The sequence below is a fragment of the Protopterus annectens genome, chromosome 1.part1 (genome assembly GCF_019279795.1).
Source record: "Protopterus annectens isolate FY-2018-M chromosome 1.part1, PAN1.0, whole genome shotgun sequence".
NCBI lineage: Eukaryota > Metazoa > Chordata > Ceratodontiformes > Protopteridae > Protopterus > Protopterus annectens.
The window spans coordinates 1,296,748,310-1,296,774,347 of NC_056726.1; the positions used below are offsets into that span (position 1 = coordinate 1,296,748,310).

Below are 26,038 nucleotides of genomic sequence, written 5' to 3' on the forward strand. Positions count from 1 at the left end.
ATAAACATAACCTGGTCAATGGTGATTGAAACACTGAACCAGGAAAGGGTTTATCCACTATTCCAGAGAGGAAATAACCGGCAGTGGAACAGGCAAGCCAAGTAATGCCCAAAACTTTTAAAATATTTAATCTGTCACAGACAGCTCACAGAACATGAAGAAAACGTTTTAAGCCTGATTTTGTCAATAAGAAAGTTTTTGTTTGATTCTCACCATTTGGCAGCATTTGGAATTTATTTCATCATCCTGAAAGTGTTTTTCAGTGTATTGTTACTATTACATAAGAAGCTCCGAATTTCCAGACACCAGACATACAAAATGATTGAGAGAGAAATTAGAAGAAAGAAAAATACTTCCACAAGAAAAACTGTCATAAGCATCAAAAACAAAATTCTTTTCATTAATGCAACAGATTTGTACAAAACAGTATATAGATCAAGAAATTTTGATCTGTTTGGGAAAAGCAGCATCAGAGGAAGTACGAAAACAAACAACAAAACCTAGAGATTTTTGAAAAGTATAAAAAAGAAATATGGACATGGGAAAGAGAATCTGACATGCTGTAATACTTATGCAAATGAGAAAGCCAAATTAATTAATATAAAGAAGGCAGCCCCAAAGACAGTTGAAAAGAAATACAGGCAAAGGCATACAGATATGGAAAATTTTACAATAAAAAAAAATCACCACAAAGAGGGGAATGTAGAAAAGATTAGTAAAGCTGAAGTTATGGAGTGCCTGCAAAGTGAAGGATTTGAAGTAGAAGGTCTAACACAGGTTACATCACAGGATAATGGAGTGAGGCCCAAAAGTAAGGAGAAGCAGAAAGATCAGGAGACATCTGAAGAAATATGGACATGGGAAAGAGACAGAGATTTAATAGGGTGTAATATTTATACAAAGGAGAAAGCAAAATTAACCAATACAAAAAGAGCAGCACCAAAAAATATTTGGAGAGAAATACAGGCAAAGAAATCCAGACATGGAAAACTTTACAGTACAAAAAAAAAAAAAAAAAGACAGAGGAAAAGTAGAAAAGGAGATTAGTAATGGAGAAGTTAAAGAAACAAACTCAGGTTATGGAGTACCTGCAAAGTGAAAAATTCAGTGTAGAAAATTTAATTCAGAAAGCACTGCAACAGGATAGAGCAAAGGATATCCAAATTAAGGGGAAACCAGTGAACAGGAAGCAATTGGTCAGGTGCCACGAAGATATTTTGGAGCCTTCTCAGGAAATCAGTACAAACGCTCAACTGAAGACTGACAGCAAGGGAAAGAACAGGAAACTGTGGAAACTTTTATGCAGTCTATGTTGAGGAGTGATAGGCCAGTGAGTTCCCATATGACAGAGCAATGGATGGCACAGGATGAAATTGAAGAGTCTGGGCCACAGGAAGATGCCATTGAACATTCTACAGAATGCCCACAGGAAATACAAAACAGAAAATGAGCTAACAGAAGAGTTGCTTGATTTAGTAGACATATATATATATATATATATATCAATGAAAGAAATAAGACCACAGAAGGCTGATAAAACCCAAAAAGTCAGAAATTTGATAAAATAAATCAACATAGTAATTAGGACAGTCAGAGATCCATGCAATATAACAAAAGTAGAGAGGATGCATTACCATGCAGCTAAATTAACTCAAAATTCTACCACAGGAACACAGTGTAATGAGGGAAAGGAAGGGGAAAAACTGAATACCATCATGGAACTATCAAATTAAGAAAACTATACAGCATTTAAGACAAGAAGTGTCACTGTTAGAGCAGATCAACAAAAATACTCAAAGATAGAAGTAATAAAAGAAAAGTGCAGTATTAGAACAGACCAGGATCTGTCATGCGCTATAGCAAATAAACTAAAAATCTCAGCACAAGCAGAAAAACTTAGAAGATATGCAGATAAATATAAAGGAAAAGTACAAAATAAGCAATTTATTGATGACCCAAAAAGTTTTATAGAAAATTGGGAAACCAGGTAAAAGGAATTGAAATATCACAAAAAAAAAAAAAAACCCAGAAGAAATGGATACATTCTGGATAACTTTTTATGATGATCCAGTGGAACAAATATGCTAAATGGATTAAAGTAGTAAAAGAAAGAATAAGAAGTTTAAAGGCAAAGGATATGAAATGGGATGAAGTAATATCCAGAGAGATTGAAATAACGTTAAAGAAAACCCTCCAATTGGAAAGCCCCAAGCCCAGATGCAGTACCGAACTTCTGGTTAAAGCTATTAACATCTTTGCACGAAAATTTAGCTATGAGTAAGAACTATTTACATGCACACCCTGAACAGACACCAACCTAACAGTAAAAGCAATGCTCCTTTTTAAGACTGAACCTGCAAGCTATCCTAAAAACTATAGACCAATAACTTGCCTAACGACGACGTATAACCTATGCACTGAAAATAATGCCGACAGAGTTTATAGTCATTTAGAAGAATACTCAATTATGGCAGTAGAACAAAAGGGCAATAAAAGATACAAAAAAGCATTTGATAGTATCCCATATTCATTGATAAAAGAGTTCTTAAAAATTAAGATAAACCCTACATTAATCAACTACATTACATGCTGAAGGTTGGGCGTCAGGCTGGCAACTCAGCACCATAAATATCTACTGCAATCATTAGCGGACGGGAGTTCCGTTGTGGCGACCCCTAACCGGGAAAGTACAGTTTTGTACCTACCATAAATGTAGACGTTCGAGTGCTAATACAGCTGCAGTCATAACAGATGGGTTCTCCTGCCGTCAGGCGGGTCCTCGGTCGGCCGAATTCCAAAGTCTAGGTCCGGTGTCGGTTGTCGTCGCTTCTTCCCTGACATCAGTGCGACAGGGGTATAAAAGAACCAGCCGACGCCATTTTCTTCGGTTTTTCTTGCCCCAGATGTCAGGTGCCCCCAGAAGGAAGGCAATACATAAATTTGTGTAATAAAGCAATGCCATATAATCAAAATACAGTAGTGCAAGCAAATACACCATAAATGAATACCCCAATCAGGTTGTATGAGGAGGTGTTAGCCAATAGGCCTGTCCCAAGAGGGGAAGGAGGGAGGGGAAACCTGGACTGCAGCTGTATTAGCACTCGAACATCTACATTTATGGTAGGTACAAAACTGTACTATGTTCATCGTGCATACAGCTGCAGTCATAACAGATGGGTAGAATCCCAAAGCTAAGAAAGGGGTGGTAGGCACTAGGTGAAACTAGGAGGAGCCAGGATGCCCTGCAAGACTGCAGTGGCAAAGCCTGCTCTAGATTTGGAGTATAATGGAAGGTGGTAGTGCTTGGAGAAGGTATGCACAGAACTCCAAGTGGCTGCTTCCAAAATATCTTTGGTAGGAACTCCTCGGAGGAAAGTTGCAGAGGTAGCTGTGACCCTTGTGGAGTGAGATCTGATGCCTGTAGGTACAGTTTTGCCATGAAAAGAATAACAAAAGCGTATGCAGTGGGCTATCCATTTTGAGATTGTCTGTTTGGAAATTGGCTTCCCTTGAGCTCCTATAGCATAGGACACAAAGAGCTGTTTTGATTTTCTGAAAGGCTTTGTTCTGTCCAAATAATAACGCAGTTGTCTGTGATGTCCAAGGAATGTAGTAATCTCTCCCCTTTGTTTTGAGGATTAGGATAAAAGGTAGTTAAGTGTATAGCCTGATTCAAAGCTACCCTGCATACCACTTTTGGCATAAAGGACGGGTTGGTTCGTAAGGAAACTCTGTCCTGATGGAAGATGATAAAAGGCTGCACAGCCATGAGGGCTTATAGTTCCGATACCCTACGAGCTGAGGTAATAGCCAGAAGGAAAGCTGTTTTCCAGGACAAATATTGCAAATCTGTTGAGGCAGCTGGCTCAAAGGGAGGCAAGTTCAGCTTTTCTAGAATGAAATTGAGATCCCAAGCAGGTATTGGTTGTTTCCTTGGGGGTTTTATATTCTTAGCCCCTCTGAGGAACTGTCTTAAGAGGGGGTGAGAGAATAAAGGTGGATCAGTGTTGTACTCTGCAGAAATGGCTGGGGCATGAATTTTGATGGAGGAGAATGAAAGTCCACTGCTTAGCAGCTCAGCTAGATACTGTAATATTTGAGGTAAATTCAATTTTCCAGGATTCTGGCCCTTTTTCTCATTCCAGGCACAAAACCGTTTCCATTTTGCGGAGTAAGCTTTTCTAGTAGACTGCCTTCTGGCCTCCAAAATGACATCCTGCACCACCTTGGAGAGTAGGGTCTGTTGTGATGTTAAGGAATCTTCCATGCGGCCAGATTGAGTGTTTTCAGCTGACTGTGAAGAGTTTTGAAGCTGTGCTGAGTCAGAAGAAGAGGCAGTAGAGGCAGGGTCCATGGTGGGGAATGTGTCAGGCTCCTCAGGAGTGGGTACCAGTGTTGTCTTGGCCAGTCTGGAGCAATGAGAATCATCTTTGGTCTGTCTGCTCTGGTTTTTAATAGAACTTTGGGCAGCAGAGGAAGAGGTGGGAAGGCATAAACTGTCATTGCTGTCCAACTGAAAGAGAGAGCGTCCACTCTCCAGGCCTTTGGATGAAAAATCCTTGAGCAGAATTTTGTCAATTGGTGATTTTTGTGGGAGGCAAAGAGATCTATGTCTGGCCTTCCCCATGCTTGAATTATCTCTGTAAAAACTTGAGGATGCAAGTTCCATTCGTGTGGATCTGTCATATTTCTGCTTAGGTTGTCTGCCAGCGTGTTTTCCTTGCCTGGCAAGTACTGCGCTTGAAGTTCGATTTGTAAGTCCAGAGCCATGTTCCAAAGTGACATGGCCAGCCTGCATAGGGGGTATGAATGGGTTCCTCCCTGTTTGTTTATGTACCACATTACTGTGGTGTTGTCTGTCCTTATCAATAGTTGACCTGGATGCAGAATGTCTTTGAAAGATATAATAGCATTTATTACTGCTAGCATTTCCTTTTGATTGATGTGAAGGTGCTTTTCTTTTTGGGACCATTTGTCCTGAATGCACCGATCTGTCATGCGAGTCCCCCAGGCGTAGTCCGAGGCGTCTGTTGTGATGACTTGATTTGCTTGAGGCTTGCTGAATGGGAGACCTGTGTTTGTTTGGCATGCTTGAGCCCACCACAGAAATTCCTTTTGAAGACATGGAATTAGTGGTATTATTGTTTCCAAGCTGTGGCTGTGTTGAGACCATAGGTTTTTCAGGTACCATTGAAGTTTCCTCATATGCAGCTTTGCATATGAGATTAGTAGGATGCAAGATGCCATGAATCCCAGAGCCTGCAGGATTTTCCTTGCAGTCAGCCTGGTGAAATTTGCTAGTGTTCTGAATATTGAGTTAGTTGCCCCTGCTTCTCTGGCGTGAGGTAGGCCATCTGGGTGTTTGTGTCCAAGTTGGCACCCAGGAAAATTATTTTCCGAGAGCGTATTAGCCTTGATTTCTTTTTGTTGACTGTGTATCCCAGAGAATTCAACAACATTATTACATAAGCCAGATGTTTCAAAAGTATGTGCTTGCTGTCCGCTTGGATCAGGCAGTCGTCCAAATAGGGGTATATTTGTATCCCTTGAAGTCTGCAGTAGGCAATTACTGATGCCAGGCATTTCGTGAATACTCTGGGCGCAGTAGATAAGCCAAAGGGCAATGCAGAGAATTGATAATGGGTTGAACCTGCAAGAAATCTGAGGTATATTCTGCAATTTTGTCTGATTGGGACATGCAGGTATGCCTCCTTGAGGTCCAGTGTTACCAGCCAAGACTCCTTGCCCAGCATGGGAAGAAGCTGCTGTAAAGTGAGCATCTTGAATTTTAGTGCAGTAAAATGTGTTTAGGATGGATAGGTCCAAAATAGGTCTCCAATCTTTTCCCTTCCTTGGTACCAGGAATAGTCTGGAATAAAAACCTTGACCTTGTTCGTGAGTAGGTACCTCTTGAATAGCTTTCACATCCATGAGATCTGAAATTTGTCTTTGTGCCTCTGCCCTTTGATTATGTGGCAGGTTTGGCATGCCTCTCATTTTTGGAAGGGTGTGAAAATGGAATCTGTAGCCTCTGTTTATAATGTCCAGGATCCATTTGTCTTGTGACAATATGCCAATTTTTTGAAAATAATGCCAGCTTTCTGCCTAAGGGTCCTGCCATTTGAGCCTTGCTTGGCATGCAAAGGGGAAAGTCATTGGGCTTGCTTTCTGAATGGCTGCGAACTATCCTCACCACCTCTTTGTGTAGGAGCTTGCCATTGTCTGCCTCTAAACGATCCTTGGGATTGCCCTCTGCCCCTCGGGCGCCTGTATCTACCCCTTTGGGGTCTGTCCGTGGCTGGAGAGGACCAATTTTTGGAAGGCCAATTTCTACTGAAATGTGGGGGTTGTACCTGTAGAAAATCTTTCACTGTTTGCATTGATTTAGCCTTTTCCTCCATTTTCTTTAATACCTCCTCAGCATTAGCACCGAATAATACATCCTTTTGTAGAGGGGCATCTAGTAATTTAGCTTTGACATGATCTGGTAAGGTTTGTTCCTTGAGCCAGGCATGTCTACGTATGACTGATCCTGTAACAGCAGCTCTACATGAGGCCTCTAGAGCATCAAAACCACATTGCAAGGTATGTTTACCCACTTGTTCTGCACTATGCATCAAATCCTGCAACTCCTTCAAGTCTGGTTGTTCAGGTTGTGACATTTTACTTCTCAATTGTGATAACAGAAACTGTTGGTACTTTAGCATATGGAACTGGCAGTTTAATGCCCTCATGGCTAAGGTGGCCGAGATATATACCTTTTTTCCCCACCTTTCTAAGGATCTGGAATCTCTCTCGGAAGGTAATGGATTTTTAGCAGTGGAGGCCTTAATTCCCTTGGGGCCCTGTGAGATAGTTTCTGGGTCAGCTGCATGGCTTTTGTATAGAAATTGGTGTGAGTCAGGAACCCGGTAGTACCTGTCAGGCTTGACTGGGGATGGAGGTAAAGAATCCGGGTTAAGGCAGGCCTCCGAGTACACATCATCTAGTATGTCCAAGACAGGAGGTATAGCCAGAGGCCTGTGCTGAGGTAGCAAGAGAAAATCCCTAAGCCGTTTCTTGGAATCTGAGTACTCTTGGCCTTCCCAGTGGAAGTGTTCCCTTAAGGTATGCAAGGTTTCCCCAAATGAGTAATCCTCTGGGGGGGATACAGAGGGAATGGACTCCTCTGCATCAGAATCTTCAAAAGGGGAGTAAGAAAGTTCCTGTTCATCAGAGTGCTCTGATATAATGGAGGCCTGATCAGAGGAGGTGGATTCTTCCTCCACTCTGGGCCTTTTGTCCGGGAGGGTTGAGAACCCCTGATAAGAGTAATTAAATCCTCAGCCATTTTAAGCATCAGTTTTTTTAGGCATGGGGCCTGGAGATGGGCCCTGTGTAGCTTGTCTCTTAGAATGCATGGCTGCTTTAGACTTAGTGAAAGCCTTGATGGAAAAAAGAGGAAGGTCTGAAGACACCTTGAGAGGAGGCAGACCTGTCTACATTTTGAGATTCACCACCAAGAGTGGCTTTGGTATCTGTAGTCGGGGTGTGGGCCGAGGAGCCTGTGACCTCGGGCACAGAAGACACCGCCAATGAAGTGTCGTCAGTAGTCAGGGGCTGCGTAGGCGCCTCGCTGAGAACCGGACCACCTGTAGTCGGCTTTGGCGTGGTGTCGGTAGAGGCCGCGGACCTCGTGTGTCGGTCCTTATCTTTGCGCCTTTTAGACAAAACTGGAGTCGGAGTATCCAACGACATAATATAGTTAAATTTTTTGCCAAAATAATGCTGGGCGAACTCCGCCCGACGCTTAATGGTGCGTTTGTTGAATGTAGCACAAAAACGATAGACCGAGATGTCGTGGTCTGGGCCTAAACAAGGAATACAGAGGGAATGAAAAACCTTATGCGGTATTTGCTTCCCACATGAAATACAATTATTAACTTTGTCTGACATCGGTCTGAGGCAAGAAAAGTTTCCCCAACAAGGTACTTGGCTTTCAAGAAGACTTCAGCTGCAAAATTTTCGTAATTTCAGGAGCTGGCCGACCGGCACTTGCGAACTGCTTCTTCTTCGGGCACCGCGCGGCAAGAAAGACTGAAGAAAATGGCGTCGGCTGGTTCTTTTATACCCCTGTCGCACTGACGTCAGGGAAGAAGCGACGACAACCGACGCCGGACCTAGACTTTGGAATTCGGCCGACCGAAGACCCGCCTGACGGCAGGAGAACCCATCTGTTATGACTGCAGCTGTATGCACGATAAACATCAGCCGAAGACAAACATTACACTGACCACGAAACAGTGGCAGACCACTTTGCAATTAAGCCATGATACATGACAAAACTACTATCCCAGGGATAAATATTCAAAGGGGGATACTCCAGGGTTACTCTCTGTCACCGCTGCTATTCTGCCTTGCCCTTAACCCATTAAGTTTTCTACTTAACAGCTTAAGCCTTGGCTGCTAGAAAACAACCAAGTGTAAAGACTTATCTTCTCTTTGTTGAAGATTTATAACTGTATAGCTCATCAGATGAGGAACTGAAAGTACATCTTCAAGTTGTCAAAACTTTTTCAGATGATATAAATATGTCATTCGGTCTTGATAAATGTGTAAAAGCAACTTTTAAAGCAGGAAAACTGCACCACCAGGAAAACATCAGTTTGGGACAAGAATGTGATATAAATATATCTCAGCAATAGGGAGTGCATAAATATTTGGAAATCAAAGAATTAACAGTAAAGCATGAACAAATGCGAATAACACTTGGTAAGGAATACTTTAGAAGACTTAAATTAATCCTGAAAACAGCATTGACATCTAGGAACAAAATCTAAGCTATAAACCAATTTGCTCTTCCTGACCTAACTTACAGTTTTGGAATGACTAACTGGTTCCAAAACGTATTGGATAATTTAGTTAGGAAAACAAGAAGGATGCTTCATGCTCACCAAATGGATTTATAAAAATCAGTGCATACCAAGATTATATACTCCCCATTCCGAAGGAGGGATGGGCCTCCTTGAAACTGATTACATGTACAAGATCTGCAATCGTGGGACTCCACGCATCTGCTGACCTCACAAGACCCAAACATTGTGAAAGTTTTGAAACATGAGAATAAATGACTTCTCTGCTTAATCTAGCAGAAGCATACAGACATCAAACAGGAATGGAAATCAAACCAGAAGTAGATAAAAATCAGGCAGCAACTGAATGTGCCCAAAATCAAAAGAAAGAATATAAGGTGAAGGACCAGATGAGAAGGCAAGAATTGTGGAAAATGCATACATATAGTTGCAAGTAAAGAAAACTTTGGAAGAAAACCATGTTGATCAGGAACAAATGCAGGAATGGTTTGAGAGGCGAATTCAAACTAAGAGATGAAATGTTAATACTGGCGGCCCAAGATTGTGGGCTATGTAAACGCTGGTTTACAAAGTCCACTTGAACATGTGGGAGAAACAAACAAAGGTAAAACCAAATTGGAAACAGTCACACACCTCATTGTTGGTTGCAACGTACAAACGGCAAAAGGACTGTATATACTGAAAGGCATAAAAATGTGGCAAGACTATTACACTGGGAATTGTGCAAACATTATGGTAATGAAGTAGCCGAAAAACACTGGAAACATAAGCCACAAAACATCACAGAAATTGATGAAGCTCACATCACATAGATCACCCATTACCAACAGTTCAAAAGATAAGAGGCTAGAAAACCAGATATAGTGGTCCATGAAAAGAAGACAAAAGTAGCACTGATAAATGAAATCGCCACACCCATTGACTACAGTGTTTTGCATACAGACAGGCAAAGTCATAAAATATCAGTATCTGCAGGTAGAAACAAGGCAATGTGGAAAAAAGATACCTACAGTTCCAATAGTAGTAGGAGCAATGGGTCTTATAAAAAAGAACCTATAATCGTATTTCGATATACTACTAATACATATAGCTCAGTACGAATTGCAGGAGTTGTCATTACTGGGCACATCGCGGGTGCTGCGAAGAGCACTTCTGGCTAGCATCAAACACTGAAACAATACTAATTTCATGAACTTTAATCGTACTTTGACTTGGGAATGGGGTCCATTCCCATCATGCTATTAGAAACCCAAAAGATTTGGAAAATTAAAAAAACAGGTAAAGGTGAGCATATCCAGTAATGAGATAATATGCCCCAACTTCCAAACAGCATTTTTAAACAACTCATTAAGACCACTGCTAACCATCACCACCAGATTTTTTAGAAGACTACCTAAAACATTTAATGACATTCCCTACAGAACATCTGGACAGCAACACAATATAGCAATATACATTTACACAAAACTGCAAAAAAAAAAAAAAAATTTGACAGACTTGGCACATTTCAACACAATCTGTGAAAAGATGAAACTGTTACATGTATGCTTACAAAAACAACATAACGACAGACTCTATACTTTTACTCACCAACGGATAATAATAGTTGTACGAGTAAGCATAGTTATACTGCTGTTGCTGTTGATACCACTGGTAATATTGCTGCTGCTGCAAGGCTGATGGATCTCCAGGCTGAGCTGCATACTGGGAAGCCTAAATGCAAAAGAAACCATGATGCAAGAGAGTAACTCCCTACATCACATTCTATGCTGTGATGAAATATGTTAAATGACTGTAAACTCACAGAGACCCCATAACAGACAAAGAATCAGCTTTTAACAATGCAGCACACCTCTAAGACAAACACACACTCCTGTGGCAGTATAAACACACAGGTTAAATGACTGTAAACTCACAGAGACCCCATAACAGACAAAGAATCAGCTTTTAACAATGCAGTACACCTCTAAGACAAACACACACTCCTGTGGCAGTATAAACACACAGGTTAAGAACTTACAGGAATGCTAGATTTATAGTCTCTATCCAGATACTGGAAAAATCAGGACCGATGCTTCCGAAGTTCTTTAACTGGAGGATCAGCAGCAGTAAGGGGGTTTGCTGCTGGCATTAGAGTACAACTTTAACCATACAGAAAGAATAACTACTGATGACAAAGAAATTTAAGTGACAGCTCTCACAGCAACCTCAGAATGTGACAGCTTGGTGGGGGAAGATGAGTGGGTTGTTCCAGTGTCCGAAGAGAGCCAAGAGAAGTCTACATAAACAAAAGTGATGTACTTACCATGATGACAGCGCCATGCAGTCTACCTCCTTCTGGTTCAACTTACCATAATGAAAAACCTGTATAGTCTATCTCTGTCTGGTTCAATATGTGGGTTATCAGATCCATCATCCAAATCCTTCATACTCATCTCACCAGGCTATGCCTCCCTTACCCACAATCCACAATTACCCCCAGATCGAGTTTGACCCATCTAAAACAAGCTCTATACTACACTTCCCCCATAATGGAGGAGGACAAAGGACTCCAAGAACAAAGAAGGAGGCACCCCCTCTCACTCATCTAACAAAGAAGTTCGTCAAAAACTAAAGGCAGGGGTGGAAGAATGAACCAGACTAAGACAGAGACAACACAGATCTATCATTATGTTAAGTACATAATGTTCATATTCAATGTCTTCTCAGTCTGGCTTCAACCTGTGGGACTGATTCCCCAGCCACATGAAAGTCCTAGACATGAAATCAGGAAGGAAATTCTGCAATACAGTGTAGCCAAAGGAAGAAAACCCTGCATTTCGACTGAATATCCAGCTTGTAATGAAAACAAAGGTGTGATGGCCCACCCAACTAGCCACTGCACAAACCTCATCCATGGACATTATGGAAAAGAAAGCTATAGAAGAACCCATAGCTGTAGTAGAATGACCCTTAAATATTTGCTAGGCAAAGTCTTGCCTCTCGAGGCAGAAGTTCAAGGGATACAGTGACAGCCTCTTGGATAAAGTCACTTTCGACACAGGTCTGCCCAATCTAGATCTCAAAAAGGAAACAAACAAATGATTGACTGGATCTTCTAAAGGTCTGGGTCCTGTACTGGTAAAATCTCAATTTTCTGTGCACATCCAGACAATGCAGAAAGTATTCATCCTTTCTGAAAAAAGTACAGTTGTGTACACTTACCATATATGTAGATGTTAAAGTGTATTCACTGTTGCAGTCATTACATTTGGGTTATCTGCTTGTAGGTAGCCCTCAGTCAGCCTGATTACAAAGTCTTGGGTCCTGCGTCGGTTGCTGTCTCATCTTCCATGTCAGGTCATCAGGGGTATAAAGCATGCAGCAGACGCCATTACATCAGTTTTTCTTGCTCCAGATGTCAGGTGGCCCCATAATGGGAAGCAATTATATACAAGGTTACACCTCCAACAAAAAGCAAATACACCAGAAAGCTTTCAGCACAGCAAGCATGAATATAGGTACAGTCAAATAAAAGTCAGGGGGCTGGAGGGAGGGTAACCAGGACTGCAACAGTGAATGCACTCGAACATCTACATTTACGGTAAGTGCACACAACTGTACTATGTTCTTCGTGTTTCACTGTTGCAGTCATTACATTTGGGTAGATTCCCAAAGCTAAGGAAGGGAGGAGGCAGTTAGCATTAGGACCAGCTAAAAGGCCCTGCAAGACTGCAGTGGCAAAACCAGCTCTGGATTTAGAAAAAAAATGGCAAGTGGTAATGCTTGTTGAAGGTATGTACAGAACTCCAGGTAGCAGCTTCTAGGATGTCCCTGGTAGGGACGTCGCTGAGAAAGACTGTAGAGGTAGATGCAGCCCTGGTTGAATGTGGTCTTATCCCCTGAGGGTAGGTTTTCCATGATGCTTATAGCAGAAATGAATGCAATGACTTATCCACTTAGAAATGGTTTGCTTTGAAATGGCCTTCCCTCTGCCCCTGCAGCAAATGCAACCAGCAGCTGTTCAGATTTCCTGAGAGGCTTAGCCCTGCCCAAGTAAAATCTAAGTTGTCTGTGCGCATCCAAGGAGTGCAGTATTCGTTCGCCTTTGTTCTGTGGATTAGAAAAGAAGGTTGGCAAATGAATGGACTGATTTAAGGGCCACACTGGATACCACCTTGGGCATAAAGGAGGGATTGGTCCTGAGGGACACCCTGTCCGCATGAAAGATAAAAAGAAGTTATGTCTTACCATAACGTTACATCTGTATTGTTGATCCTCGTTCAGTCATTACGCATGGGTATCGGTTCCGACCTCGGAACAGAGCCTGCCATTTTCCAAGCTCGCGTCAGCTTCAAACTCTCGAGCTAAACTCTTACCCATAATCCCCCTCTCCCTGTTACCTCAGACCGAGTTTGCAAGTCAAAAGAAGGTAGAGGCTACCTCTGGTCAAATAACCTAAGAGAACCGGATGGCGAGATCCACTAGAAGCCACACGAGGTAGAAGGGAGGGAGGGTCGTAACGACTGAACGAGGATCAACAATACAGATGGAACGTTATGGTAAGACATAACCTCTTTATCTGATATTGTTAATCCTCGTTTATTCCTTACGCATGGTACAGAGTCCCCAGCTACCTCTATTCCTGGGAGGCTCTCATGGAAGGACATTCCTGAGCACCATAGAAGCGAAAGATGCTCTTCCCCTGGAGGCCAAATCCAATTTGTAATGATTGATGAAGGTATGAGGCGTAGCCCCAAGTTGCAGCTGCACAGATGTCATGTAAAGAAGCTCCAGCGTGTAAGGCAGCAGAAGTTGCCACCGACCTTGGTGAATGAGCTTTCATGGTAGTAGGCAACAAGATATTACATTGTGTATAAATGAAGGTCACACACTTCATCTAGCTAATGTGACCTTAGCAACAGCAGATCCTAATCTAGGTCCAGAAAAGACCAAAAATAACTGGTCAGACTTACGAAAGGACCTAGTCCTGTTCAGTAAAAAAGGATTTGCCTGTGGATATCTAGAGTATGTAGGCATTACTCTCTTCTGTTTTAATAATTGGGAAAGAAACCTGGCAATTCAATGGTTTGATTAATGGACATTTCATAGATCACTTTTGGCAGAAATGATGGATTAGTTCTGAGACACTACCTCTATGAAAAATCAAGTATGGACTCTTGATACATAAAGCTTGAAGCTCAGAAATACGTACGGCAGAAGTAATGGCGACCAAAAACAAGGTTTTCCATGACAAATGCTTGAGGTTGCAAGAAGAAGCTGGTTCGAAGGGTGGCATTATCAGAGCTTGTAGAAAGTACAGTTTTGTACCTACCATAAATGTAGATGTTCGAGTGGTTATGCTGCTGCAGTCATCACACTTGGGTTATCCTGCCGTCAGGCGGTCCCTGCAGTTGGCCCGAATTCCAAAGCCTTGGTCCGGCGTCGGTTGTCGTCACTTCTTCCCTGACGTCAGTGCGGCAGGGGTATAAAAAAAGAGGCAGCCGACGCCATTTTCTTCAGTTTTTCTTGCCCCAGATGTCAGGTGCCCCAAACTAAGAAGGCAAAATAAGAAGCTTGCAAATCATACCTTAGTGGAAAACAATAGTACTAGTTGTAAACAAATACACCATATAGACATGCATCCCAAAGGTTGATGTACATGGAGGTATAATAAAAGCCTTGTTAGGTAGAGGGGATGGAGGGAGGGTAACCTGGACTGCAGCAGCATAACCACTCGAACATCTACATTTATGGTAGGTACAAAACTGTACTATGTTCATCGTGCTATGCTGCTGCAGTCATCACACTTGGGTAGAGTCCCAAAGCTATGGTTGGGTGGTAGGAACTAAACTGGGTTAGGTGCAGCTAAGATGCCCTGCAAACTGCAGTGGCAAACCCAGCTCTGGTTTTTGAGTACAGAGGAAGGTGGTAATGCTTGGTGAAGGTGTGCACTGAACTCCAGGTAGCTGCCTCCAAAATGTCCTTTGTTGGGACTCCTTGGAGGAAGGCTGCTGTAGTCCTGGTAGAGTGAGACCTAATACTAACAGGCACTGCTTTCCCATGGTGAGAGTAGTAAAAGCGGATGCAATGTGCTATCCATTTGGAGATGGTCTGTTTTGAAACAGCCTTTCCTTCTGAGCCTGGTGCATAGGACACAAGGAGTTGGTCAGATTTGTTGAAGGCCTTTGCCCTGTCCAAATAGTAACGTAACTGTCTGTGAATGTCCAAAGAGTGAAGGAGTCTTCCTCCTTTATTCTGTGGGTTTGGATAAAAGGTGGGCAAGTGTATGGTCTGATTGAGAGCCACACTGGATACTACCTTTGGCATGAAGGAAGGGTTGGTGCGTAAAGATGCTCTGTCCTGATGGAAAATGATGAAAGGTTCCACTGCCATAACAGCCTGCAGTTCTGAGACTCTGCGTGCTGAGGTGATAGCCAGCAGCAGGGCTGTTTTCCATGACAAATATTGAAGCTCTGCTGAAAAAGCTGGTTCAAAAGGAGGAAGTGTTAATTTTTCCAGCACAAAATTTAGATCCCAAGTTGGAGTTGGTGGTTTTCTGGGGGGGTCTTATATTTATTGCCCCTCTGAGAAACTGTCTTCGCAAAGGATGAGAGAAAATGGGAGGAACCATATCATAATGACCTGAAATGGCTGAAGCATGGATCTTTATGGATGAGAAGGAAAGGCCTTTGTGTAGCATCTCAGCTAGATATTGGAGTATGTGTGGAATATTTGGGATGCCAGGATTTAGGCTTCTGGCCTGGCTCCATACACAAAATCTTTTCCATTTGTCTGAGTAAGTTTTTCTGGTGCTGGGCCTCCTGGCCTCCAAAATGACATTTTGGACGTCCTTTGAGAGAAGTGTTTGATAATTTATGGTATTTTCCACGCAGCTAGATTTAAAGGTCCTTCGTTGACTGTGAAGGAGCTGAGAGTTTTGTTGGGTTAACAGCAGAGGGAATTGAGGTAAGATCCATGGAGGGCTGCGAGCTAAGTTTCATAGTAGTGGGTACCACTGTTGACGTGGCCAGTCCGGAGCAATGAGGATCATCTGTGGTGTCTCTGATCTGGCTTTCAGTAATACCTGGGTCAGTAGAGGCAGAGGTGGGAAGGCGTAGACTGACAATGCTGTCCAACTGAATGATAGGGCATCCACTTTCCAGGCCAGGGGATGATGAGTCCTTGTGCAAAATTTTTGCAGCTGGCAATTGTTGGTTGAGGCAAACAGATCTATGCTTGGTGGTCCCCACCTTTGAGTTATCATTGAGAATACTTGCGGGTGTAGTCTCCACTCGTGAGGGTCTGTCAAATTTCTGCTTAATTCTTCTGCCAGTATGTTCTCCTTTCCTGGCAGGAATTGTGCTTGCAGTTGTGGAACACAGCATTAACTTACCAAGTACAAGTCCATAGCCTGTCTGCATAGTGGGTAGGAGTGCGTTCCTCCTTGTTATGTACCACATAACTGTGGTGTAGTCCGTCCTTATTAGAAGTTATCCTGGATGCAAGAGGTCCTTGAAGGCTGTTAGTGCATTTTTTACAGCTAGCATCTCCTTTTGATTGATGTGTAGTTGCCTTTGGTTTGCAGACCATTTGCCTTGTATGCATTGTCCTGCCATGCGTGCACCCCAGGCGTAGTCTGATGAATCTGTTGTCAAGGTTTGGTTTGCTGGAGGTGAGACAAAAGGAAGGCCCTTGTTTGCTTGGCATGCTTGAGCCCACCATAGAAACTCTTTCTGAAGGCAGGGAATGAAAGTTATACTTGCTTCGAGGCTGTGTCTGTGTTTGGACCATACACTTTTTAGGTACCATTGTAGTTTTCTCATATGCAGTCTTGCATATGCAATTAGTTGAATGCAGGATGCCATGTACCCCAATGCCTGCAGGAATTTCCTTGCAGTGAGCTGGGTAGAAGTTGCCATCTTTTTGAAGTACTGAGCCAGTTGTTTTTGCTTGTCTGGCGTGAGGTAAGCCATCTGGGCCGTTGTATTCAAGCTGGCACCCTGGAAAATTATTTCTTGTGAGGGTATTAGTTTTGATTTCTTTTTGTTTACTGTGTACCTTAGGCAACTTAGTAACTTTCTTACAAATGCCAGATGCTGTAGTAGGATGTCTTTGCTGTCAGCTTGGATCAGGCAGTCGTCCAGATATGGATAAATTTGTATTCCTCGTTGTCTCCAGTATGCAATTACTGATGCCAGGCATTTCGTGTATACTCTGGGCGCAGTAGATAAGCCAAAGGGCAATGCAGAGAATTGATAATGCGTTGTGCCTGCCAAAAATCTGAGGTATCTTCTGCAATCTTGTCTGATAGGGACATGCAGGTATGCCTCTTGGAGGTCCAACGTTACCAGCCAAGACTCCTTTGCCCAGCATGGGAAGAAGCTGCTGTAGTGTGAGCATTTTGAATTTGGGAATGTCCAGGTACGTGTTTAGAATTGAAAGGTCTAAGATGGGTCTCCAGACTTTGTCCTTTCTTGGTACTAGAAACAGTCTTGAGTAAAATCCTTGACCCTGCTCTTTTGCAGGTACCTTTTGAATTGCCTTCATGTTCATGAGAGCTGAAATTTGCTTTTGTGCCTCTGTCCATTGGTTTGCTGGCAGATTTGGCATGCCTCTCATCCGTGGTAAAGTGTGAAAATGAAATCTGTAGCCTCGGGTAATAATATCCAGAACCCATTTGTCCTTTGTTATAATGTGCCAATTTTGTGGAAAAAGAGCCAGTTTTCCTCCTAGAGGTGCTGCCTGGGCAATTTTGCTTGGCAGGCAAAGAGGAAAGTCATTGAGTTTTTTTTCTAAAGGGTTGAGATCTCTCGTCTCCCCCTCTTTGAGTTGTTGTTTGCCATTGTCTAGGCCTGAAGGTACCTTGTGCCTGGCCCCTGCCCCTAGGGAGTCTGTACCTGCCCCTTTGGGGTCTGTCTGAAGCAGGAAAGGACCAGTTTTTTGATGGCCAGTTTCTGCTGAAGCGAGGAGGTTGCACCTGTAAAAAATCTTTAACTGTTTGCATTGATTTTGCCTTTTCTTCCATTTTTTTAAAACTTCCTCTGCTTTGACACCAAATAATGCATCCTTTTGCAGTGGAGCATCCAGTAACTTTGCTTTGACATGTTCTGGTAGGGTCTGCTCTTTTAGCAAAGCATGTCTACGTATTACAGACCCTGTGACCGCTGCTCTACATGAGGCCTCCAAAGAATCAAAACCACACTGCAAGGTATGTTTTCCCACTTGTTCTGCTGCATGCAACAAATCCTGCATCCCTTTGAAATCTAGCTGATCTGTCCGAGGGATCTTTTTCTGTTTTAAATGAGTAAGCAGGTACTGCTGGTATTTAATCATGTGGAATTGGCAGTTTAATGCCCTCATGGCCAAAGTGGCAGAGGTATATACTTTTTCCCCCATCATTCTAATGCCCTGGAATCTCTTTCCGCAGGTAGTGGATTTTTAGCAGTGGAGGCCTTAACCCCTTTGGGACCCTGGGAAATGGTTTCTGGGTCTGCAGCAGGGCTTTTATATAAAAACTTGTGAAAGTCAGGGACTCGGTAGTATCTGTCTGGTTTAGGTGGTGCTGGAGGTAAGAAATCTGGATTTAGACTGGATTCAGTGTAGACATCATCCAGAATGTCTAAAACAGGAGGAATAGCTACGGGTCTATGCTGAGGTAGAAGAAGAAACTCGTGGAGTCTTTTCTTGGAGTCAGAGTAATCTTGTCCTTCCCAGTGGAAATGCTCTCTCATGGTGTGCAGGGTTTCCCCAAAAGAGAAGTCTTCAGGGGGGGGAAACAGAGGGAATAGATTCCTCAGCATCTGAGTCTTCATAGAGAGGGAAGGGGTCATCCTGTTCCTTAGAATCTGCTGAGGAAATGGATTCCTGGTCAGAAGGAGGTAAATCTTCCTCCAGTCTAGGCCTTTTGTCAGGAGGGGGTTGGGAACCTCTGATAAGGGTAATCAGGTCCTCCACCATTTTGAGCATTTGTTTTTTAGGCATAGGGGCCTGTGTGGGAGTCTGTGGACCCGGTTTCTTAACCTTTGGAAGCCTAGCGTATGACTTAACGGAGACAGTCGTTGGTTTAAAGACGCCTTCTGAAACCGAAGGCCTGTCCATAGTCTCCGGATCGACGCCAGGGCTGGCGCCCGCGAGTTGAGGAGGAACCGGCTCCAGTGGCCCAGTAGATTCTGTCTGAGAGGTAGTCGCATTTTCTAAGTCTGCGGTAGTCAGGGGCTGCGTAGGCGCCTCACTGAATACCGAAGATCCGGCGGCAGGCCTAACCGAGACCTCGGTATCTGGTCTAGGTCTAGGCTGCCTGTCTTTGTCCTTGCGTTTTTTAAAAATAGCAGTTGTCGGAGGTTCCGACGACATGATGTAGTTGAAGTTTCTGCCAAAATAACGTTGGGCGGTATCAGCCCGACGCTTAATAGTGCGTTTATTGAACCTAGCGCAAAACCGACAACCAGAAACGTTGTGGTCTGGGCCTAGGCAAGGAATACAATAAGAATGGAAATCCTTATGAGATATTTGCTTCCCACAAGAAATATTAACTTTGTCTGACATCGGTCTGAGGCAAGAAAAGTTCCCCCAACGGGGTACTTGGCTTTATAGAACACTTCGGCTGAAATTCTGTTCAAAAATCTCAGGAGCTGGCCGACCGGCACTTGCGAACTGCTTCTGTTTTGGGCACCGCGCGGCAAGAAAGACTTAAGAAAATGGCATCGGCTGCCTCTTTTATACCCCTGCCGCACTGACGTCAGGGAAGAAGCGACGCCGGACCAAGGCTTTGGAATTCAGGCCGACTGCAGGGACCACCTGACAGCAGGATAACCCAAGTGTGATGACTGCAGCAGCATAGCACGATGAACATCTAATGATAAATCCCATGGCTGAATAGTTTCTCTAAAAGGTGGCTTCAGATGATTCACACCTTCTATGAAGGTCTTGCACAATTTGTGGGACATGAAAGGAATCTTGGACACCCTCATGTTAATTGGAAATTGCACCCAAATTAACTCTAATGGTAGAGACTGACAGACCCGACTGGAAAAGGTCGGCCAGATAGTCTAGTATTATCGACGCTGGTGCTGAGAAGGGATCTACTTGTTTATCTTTCAGCCAACAGGTAAATCTTTTCCACTTGCTCAGATAAGTAATTCTAGTGGAAGACTTATGAGATGCAATGAGAATGTCACGTACTGGTAAAGATCATTCTGCCTGGCAATCAAGGGAATTGGAGTAGCCAAGCTGTGAGATTCAGGCTGTTCAAGCTGGGATGAATCAGGTTCTGTGGATGTGAGATCAACTCCAAGGTTGGATGGAGAATCCATGGTCGATCTAGTAGGCGAGGCCAATGGAAGGGGAACCAAATCTGTCAAGGCCAATATGGTGCTATGAGGATCACCTTGATCTTCAACCGATGGGCTTTTTTCAGAAAGAGGGGAAAGGGTGGGAATGTGTAAAGAAGACCCGAGGGCCAATTGTGGACTAGAGCGTCCCTGGGTCACTGTCCTGGAGGGGGAATCAGGGCGTAGTAGTTACTGTATTTGTAGTTGGTCGGGGATGCAAAGAGGTCGCAGCAAGGATGGCTCCAGCTGTGGAAGATCTCAGTCGGTATCAAGGGATTCAGGGACAACTCGTGACACTGAAGAATGCACCTGCTGAGTCTGTCTGCTATCACGTTGGAACTCCCGAGAATGTGCGGTGCTAGAAGAAAATGGTTGGTAGCCATCGCCCATTGCTATATCCTCATGGCCTCTCGACAAAGGAGATAAGATTTGGTCCCACCTTGCTTGTTGATGTACCAGACCACCGCCATGTTGTCTGATTGAATCGCAATTGTCCAAGATGGCAGCAGGGGATGGAATGCTTGCAATGCCAGAAGCACCGCCCTCAGCTCTAGAACATTTATATGCAGATGGGCTTCCAGTTTGGACCAAGTGCCTTGGACTGTGTCTCTGACATAGCCCCCCCCCCACCCCATCAGGGAGGCATCTGTGGTCACTGTGGCCCTGGGTTGCTGGGGGAAGAAGGGGCGAGACCACTGTGACAGATTGTGAGTCATCCACCAATTTAAATCCGGTTTGCACCTGCGGGTTACTCGAATCATGGCTGAAAGAGGATGCTGAAAAGGATACCATTGGGTGAGCAGTAGCCATTGTAGAAGCCTCATGTGAAACCTGGCCAGGGGGACAATGGTGATGGAGGCTTCCATGGAACCCAACAGCTGTAGAACCAAGTAAGCCATGGATTTCTCCCTTGAAAGGATTGGAATCAGTTGTTGCTTTATCCTTAAAATTCTGTGCTCTGGAATGGCAGCTCTGCAGTTCTTTGGGTCCAAGATCACCCTTACGAATTCTGTCGACTGAGATGGGGTGAGATTAGATTTTTGCCAGTTTATGATTATGCCTAGCCTTTGTGCAGCGAGGAGTGTGTATTCCAGGGCTTCTTCCAGTAGATGTCTGATGGGGGCGGAAATGAGCCAGTCGTCTAGGTATGGAAACCCCTGGAATCATGGAAGTCACAAGTGAGCTGTGACGACTGCCAGGCACTTTGTGAACACACTGGGGGCTGTAGAGAGTCCGAAGGGCAGTACTCTGAACTGGTAGTGACTGGCTCCTGCACAGAAGCGCAGAAATCTTCTTGATGGCCTGTCCACTTTTATGTGGTAGTACGCATCTTGAAGATCTATCAAGCACATCCAATCGCTTTTTTCCAAAAGACGAAGGACAGACTGTATTGTGACCATCCAGAATTTTTGTACTCTCACAAACTTGTTCAATACCCTGAGATCCAAAATTGGTCTCCAGTCCCAGGTTTTCTTCAGCACTAAAAAAAGTCTCGAGTAGAATCCGGATCCTATCTGGTCTGGAGGGACTATTTGGATGACTCTCTTTCTTAGCAGCATTTCTATCTCTAGTGCCGCTTCTTCCCTTTGACTGGGTGGAACGTCGGGAAGGTTTTTTGAAGGGACGGGAGAAATATCGAAGGGAATATTATAACCCTAAGGTTATAATCCTTTGTACCCAAGAATCAGTGGTGATGGTTAGTAAGGCAGAAGGGTAGAAGGAGAAACAACCCCCAACTACCTCCAGAGGAAAGGAGTTGGGCCACTCTTCAGGAGCATTGGTAGGGTTGGCTAGGGAAAGAGTCCCTGGAACCCTGATTACACGGACCCCTCTGCCCTGAAAGGAGCATCTTCCCTGTGAGAGTTTCCCCCTCTGCCTCTAGGGGAGAACTCGGCCTGTGTGTCACAGAAAGGACCCTGAAATTTCTTGAGTCATATCTTCCCACTCTTTTGGTTTCGAGAGAAAGCATGTTGAGGGGAAGAACAACGGTCACCTATGGCAGAAAGGGTCTTACCATCCCCTGTTCAGATCTGACCAGTGTGCTTTTAACTTTGGGTCCAAACAACGAAGAGGCCTCAATGGAGCGTTAAGAAAGGAAGCCTTAAAGGGTTCCGCGAAATTGCACAAGCGCATCCAGGCGTGTCGTCTCAAGACCGCAGCTGAACCCGCTGCTCTAGCTGCTTCTTCCGATGCATGAGATATCAGTCGCATAGAGGAGTTAGATATTGACTCAATGGTGGCCAGCTGACAGGCCACTTTGTCACGAACATCAGACATAGCTCCAGCCAAGGTTTCAGAGAGCTCAGAAACCAGATCCTTTTGAAGCCTGGTAAAGTGCGCCATATAATTCAAGGACCTGATAGTAAAGGTCGCTGATGCAAAGGTGCTCTTCCTTATCCTGTCCAGGGCCCGGGACTTGTTAGGCAGACGGACAGTCTGGCTTTCTTCTTCTGCCAGATCCTTTTTTGTTGCGGCCGCCACCACCAAAGCATCCACAGGAAGACGTTTTGACCAATGGGGATCCGTAGCAGGAGGGGACAAAATCTTATCTGGCCTCCAGGGAATAGCTTTGACGGAGTCAGGAGCCAAGCACGCTGCACGATAAGCCGGACAAGTTCATTGGCAGGTGGATTAACCCAGGAGGTAGGGGGCAGGGTGCAAAAGGCCTGCAGGAACACAGATTCCCTCAAAGGTTGCATTAGAGGGCTGCCAGTCACCTCTCTGTTTCAGGATTTCGAGGATATCACCAAAGGATACTTCAGAGGGTGACAGAGGGGATCCTTCCTCCTCATCAAAATCTGTCTCTTCAGTGAGGGACTCCTCTGTGGAGTCCATGTGCTTCCTCTTACACAAATTTTTCCGGTGGACTTCCTCAGCAGGAGAAGCTGGGTAAGACAGTGGAAAAGGGGTTTCCTGTGGGATGTCCTGAGGCCCTTGCACTCGGTGTCTGCTCGGTGCAACTTGTGAAACCAGTGTACCAGAGGAGGGCGGAGGAATAGACAGTCCAGTATCGCCAGCAGCAGCGAAATCCTTCTCCATCAGTTGGAAGGCTGGTCCATCTGAAGAGGAGTGAATGTCCAGGACAGGGTTCACCCCTCCCGTAAGTGGCTCAGCCTGCCGACATGGAGTCCCCGGATGGCTGGAGCAGCAAATTATGCGTGTCACAAATAACATCCTGGGTCGTAGCAAACCTTTCCTGCCATGAAGGTAACTGCGGTTCCTTAGTGAGATCCATAAAGGGAACCGCAGAAGGGGAACACTGTGCTATATCCATGGACTTCAAAGGCAATGAAGGAGGAGAATAAGAAGGGGTCTTTGGAGATGGGTGATCAACTCCCAAAAAAGGATAGTTCCTGGGGGTTGGGATACCTCTGGCCAAGAGCACCTGATCCACAAGACGCAACACATTGTGTTCAGAAAGGCTTCTAGTGGACCTCACGGAGACTAAGGGAGAAACTGGCCTGCCCACAGAAGAGGCAAACTCGGTGCCCATCTCACCAGTCCACACAGAGAACAACGGTGCAGAGAGAGACTGGACTACGGGTGTCTGCACCGAAGAAGTCATCGGTGCTGAGGTAACTGCACCGACACAGGGATCGGTGTCAAAGTGATTGTCGGTACCGAAGCTGGAACCGACAAAACTGGAGTCAACAAAAAAGGTGTCTGTTCCGAGTAAGATGTCACAGCCGATGTGGTCAAGGTCTGCGCCGAATGAGCGGTCGGTGCCAATACAGTGGTAATAGTCTGAACCAAGGAGCCCCTTGGTGCAGATATAGTAAAGGCTGCAGGAGAAGACGGAGCCGAGATCACTAATGGAGCCGAAGGTCTAGGCACCAAAAACACTGGGGCTGACTGAGTGAGCTTTGGACCCAAACCTTTAGCCTTTTTAGGTTTTAGTTGGTGGGAGTCCCCAGCCAGGGACGAAGGCAAAGACTTGGCCTTGGTAGGAACATCCAAAATTTTCTTATAGGGTCTAGGAGGGGTTGAGGCCTCAGACCAAGAAATAGCCTCTGAAAAGGGAGATTTAAGAAATCCCTTCAGCAATAACTTGTTTTTCCTTTCTAACAAAGTTCTATTTGAAAAATTTTCACAGATAGTACAGGGCAGGCCAACAGATAAGTTGGACGCCCCCATACAATAAACGCACAAAGTGTGCATCAGATGTAGGTAATTTGTGTCCACAATCAGAACACCGTTTAAACCCTGGACTACCTTTCTGTCATGATAGAAAAAGTAGACAGTAGAAAGGGGTACCAGCAATGGCACAAAAGAATACCCGAAGGTATGAAAAAAAAAAAGGGGGGGAAGATTACCAACTATGGTAAGGGGAGAGATACCTCGTGGCAAAAAAGTAGAGAAAGGAGAAGAAAAAGAAATATGGTCGCTAGATGCGACAGGGTAAGACAACGAAATAGAAACTTGTCTGACAGAAAAAGTAATATAAATGACTATTTGACAACAAATAACTTATACTAGGCTCAAGAGACGCAGCTTGACACGACCGAATGGCAATGCGGCAAATGAAATCTGAGGTAACAGGAAGAGGGGGATTATGGGTAAGAGTTTAGCTGGAGAGTTTGAAGCTGAAGCGAGCTTGGAAAATGGCCGGCTCAGTTCCGATATCCATGCGTAAGGAATGAACGAGGATTAACGATATCAGATTGAAAGGCTCCACTGCCATGAGGGCCTGTAATTCAGACACCCTTCTTGCTGAAGTGATGACTAGGAGGAAGGCTGTATTCCAAGAAAAGAATTTCAACTCTGCATTTGTAGCTGGTTAAAAGGGAGGTAGAGTGAGCTTTTCCAATACAAAGTTAAGGTCCCTGGTTGGAGTAGGGGCTTTCCAGGGTGGTCTTAAGTTTTCAGCCCCTCTGAGGAATTGCTTCAGCAGTGGATGAGAGAAGAGGGGTGGCTCTGTATTATAATGAGCTGAGATGGCGGAGGCATGAATTTTGATGGAAGAAAAAGAAAGGCCCTTGTGAAGCATCTCAGTTAAGTATTGAAGAATGAGCGGTAAATTGGGCACAGTTGTGTCCATTCCCTTTGTTTGGCTCCAGGAACAGAATCTCTTCCACTTTTCAGCATAGGATTTTCTAGTACTAGGCCTCCTTGCCTCCAGAATGTCATCCATCACTTGCTTACTGAGGGATGGTACAGGAGAGGTCAAGTAATTAGCCAGGCTGCAAGGTTCAGGGTTTGAAGCTGTGGGTGCAGAATCTGGTCTTCCTGCTGGGACAGTATGGCAGGGGCCACAGGGAGGTGCCATGGCTCCAGAAGTGTCACACTGCGGAAGAGGGGATACCAGTGTTGGCATGGCCAGTCTGGTGCAATAAGTATTGCCCTTGGTTTGTCCTGTTTGATCTTTAGTAGCACTTAGGAGAGGAGAGGCAGAGAAGGAAAGGCATAAACTGATAGATTTTTCCAGCTGAAGGACAAAGCATCCACTTTCCAAGCTTGTTTGTGGGGAGTCCTTGCGCAGAATTTGTCCAATTGGTAGTTTTTTTTTTTTGGGGGGGGGGGGTTAAAAGGTCTATATCTGGGCACACCCATTTGTTTATCAACATGTTGAAAGTCTTTGGTTCCAGTTTCCACTTGTGTGGGTCCATAAGATTTCTGCTTGCTTAGTCTGCCAGTGTATTTAGTTTTCCTGACAGGAAAGTACAGTTTTGTACCTACCATAAATGTAGATGTCCGATAGGAATGCATCTGCAGTCCTTACAAATGGGTTGTCCTGTCGTCAGGCAGCCCTTCGGTCGGCCGGATTCCAAAGTCTGGGTCTGGCCTCGGCTGGTGTCGCACTTCACCCGACGTCATAGCTGCTGTTATTCGGGTATAAAGGCATCAGCCGATGCCATTTTCCTCAGTGTTTCTTGC

The 26,038-nt window shown here is 44.5% G+C and overlaps 1 protein-coding gene across 1 annotated transcript in view; it reads right to left on the reverse strand.

The window, feature by feature from the left end:
• LOC122816211 (leukocyte receptor cluster member 8-like) overlaps nt 1–26,038 on the reverse strand; it is a 531,086-nt gene that overhangs the window by 256,380 nt on the left and 248,668 nt on the right. The window contains exon 3 of the mRNA XM_044088961.1: nt 10,443–10,565. Within this exon, the coding sequence (XP_043944896.1) occupies nt 10,443–10,565 (123 nt within the window). The remainder of the gene's footprint in view (nt 1–10,442; nt 10,566–26,038) is intronic.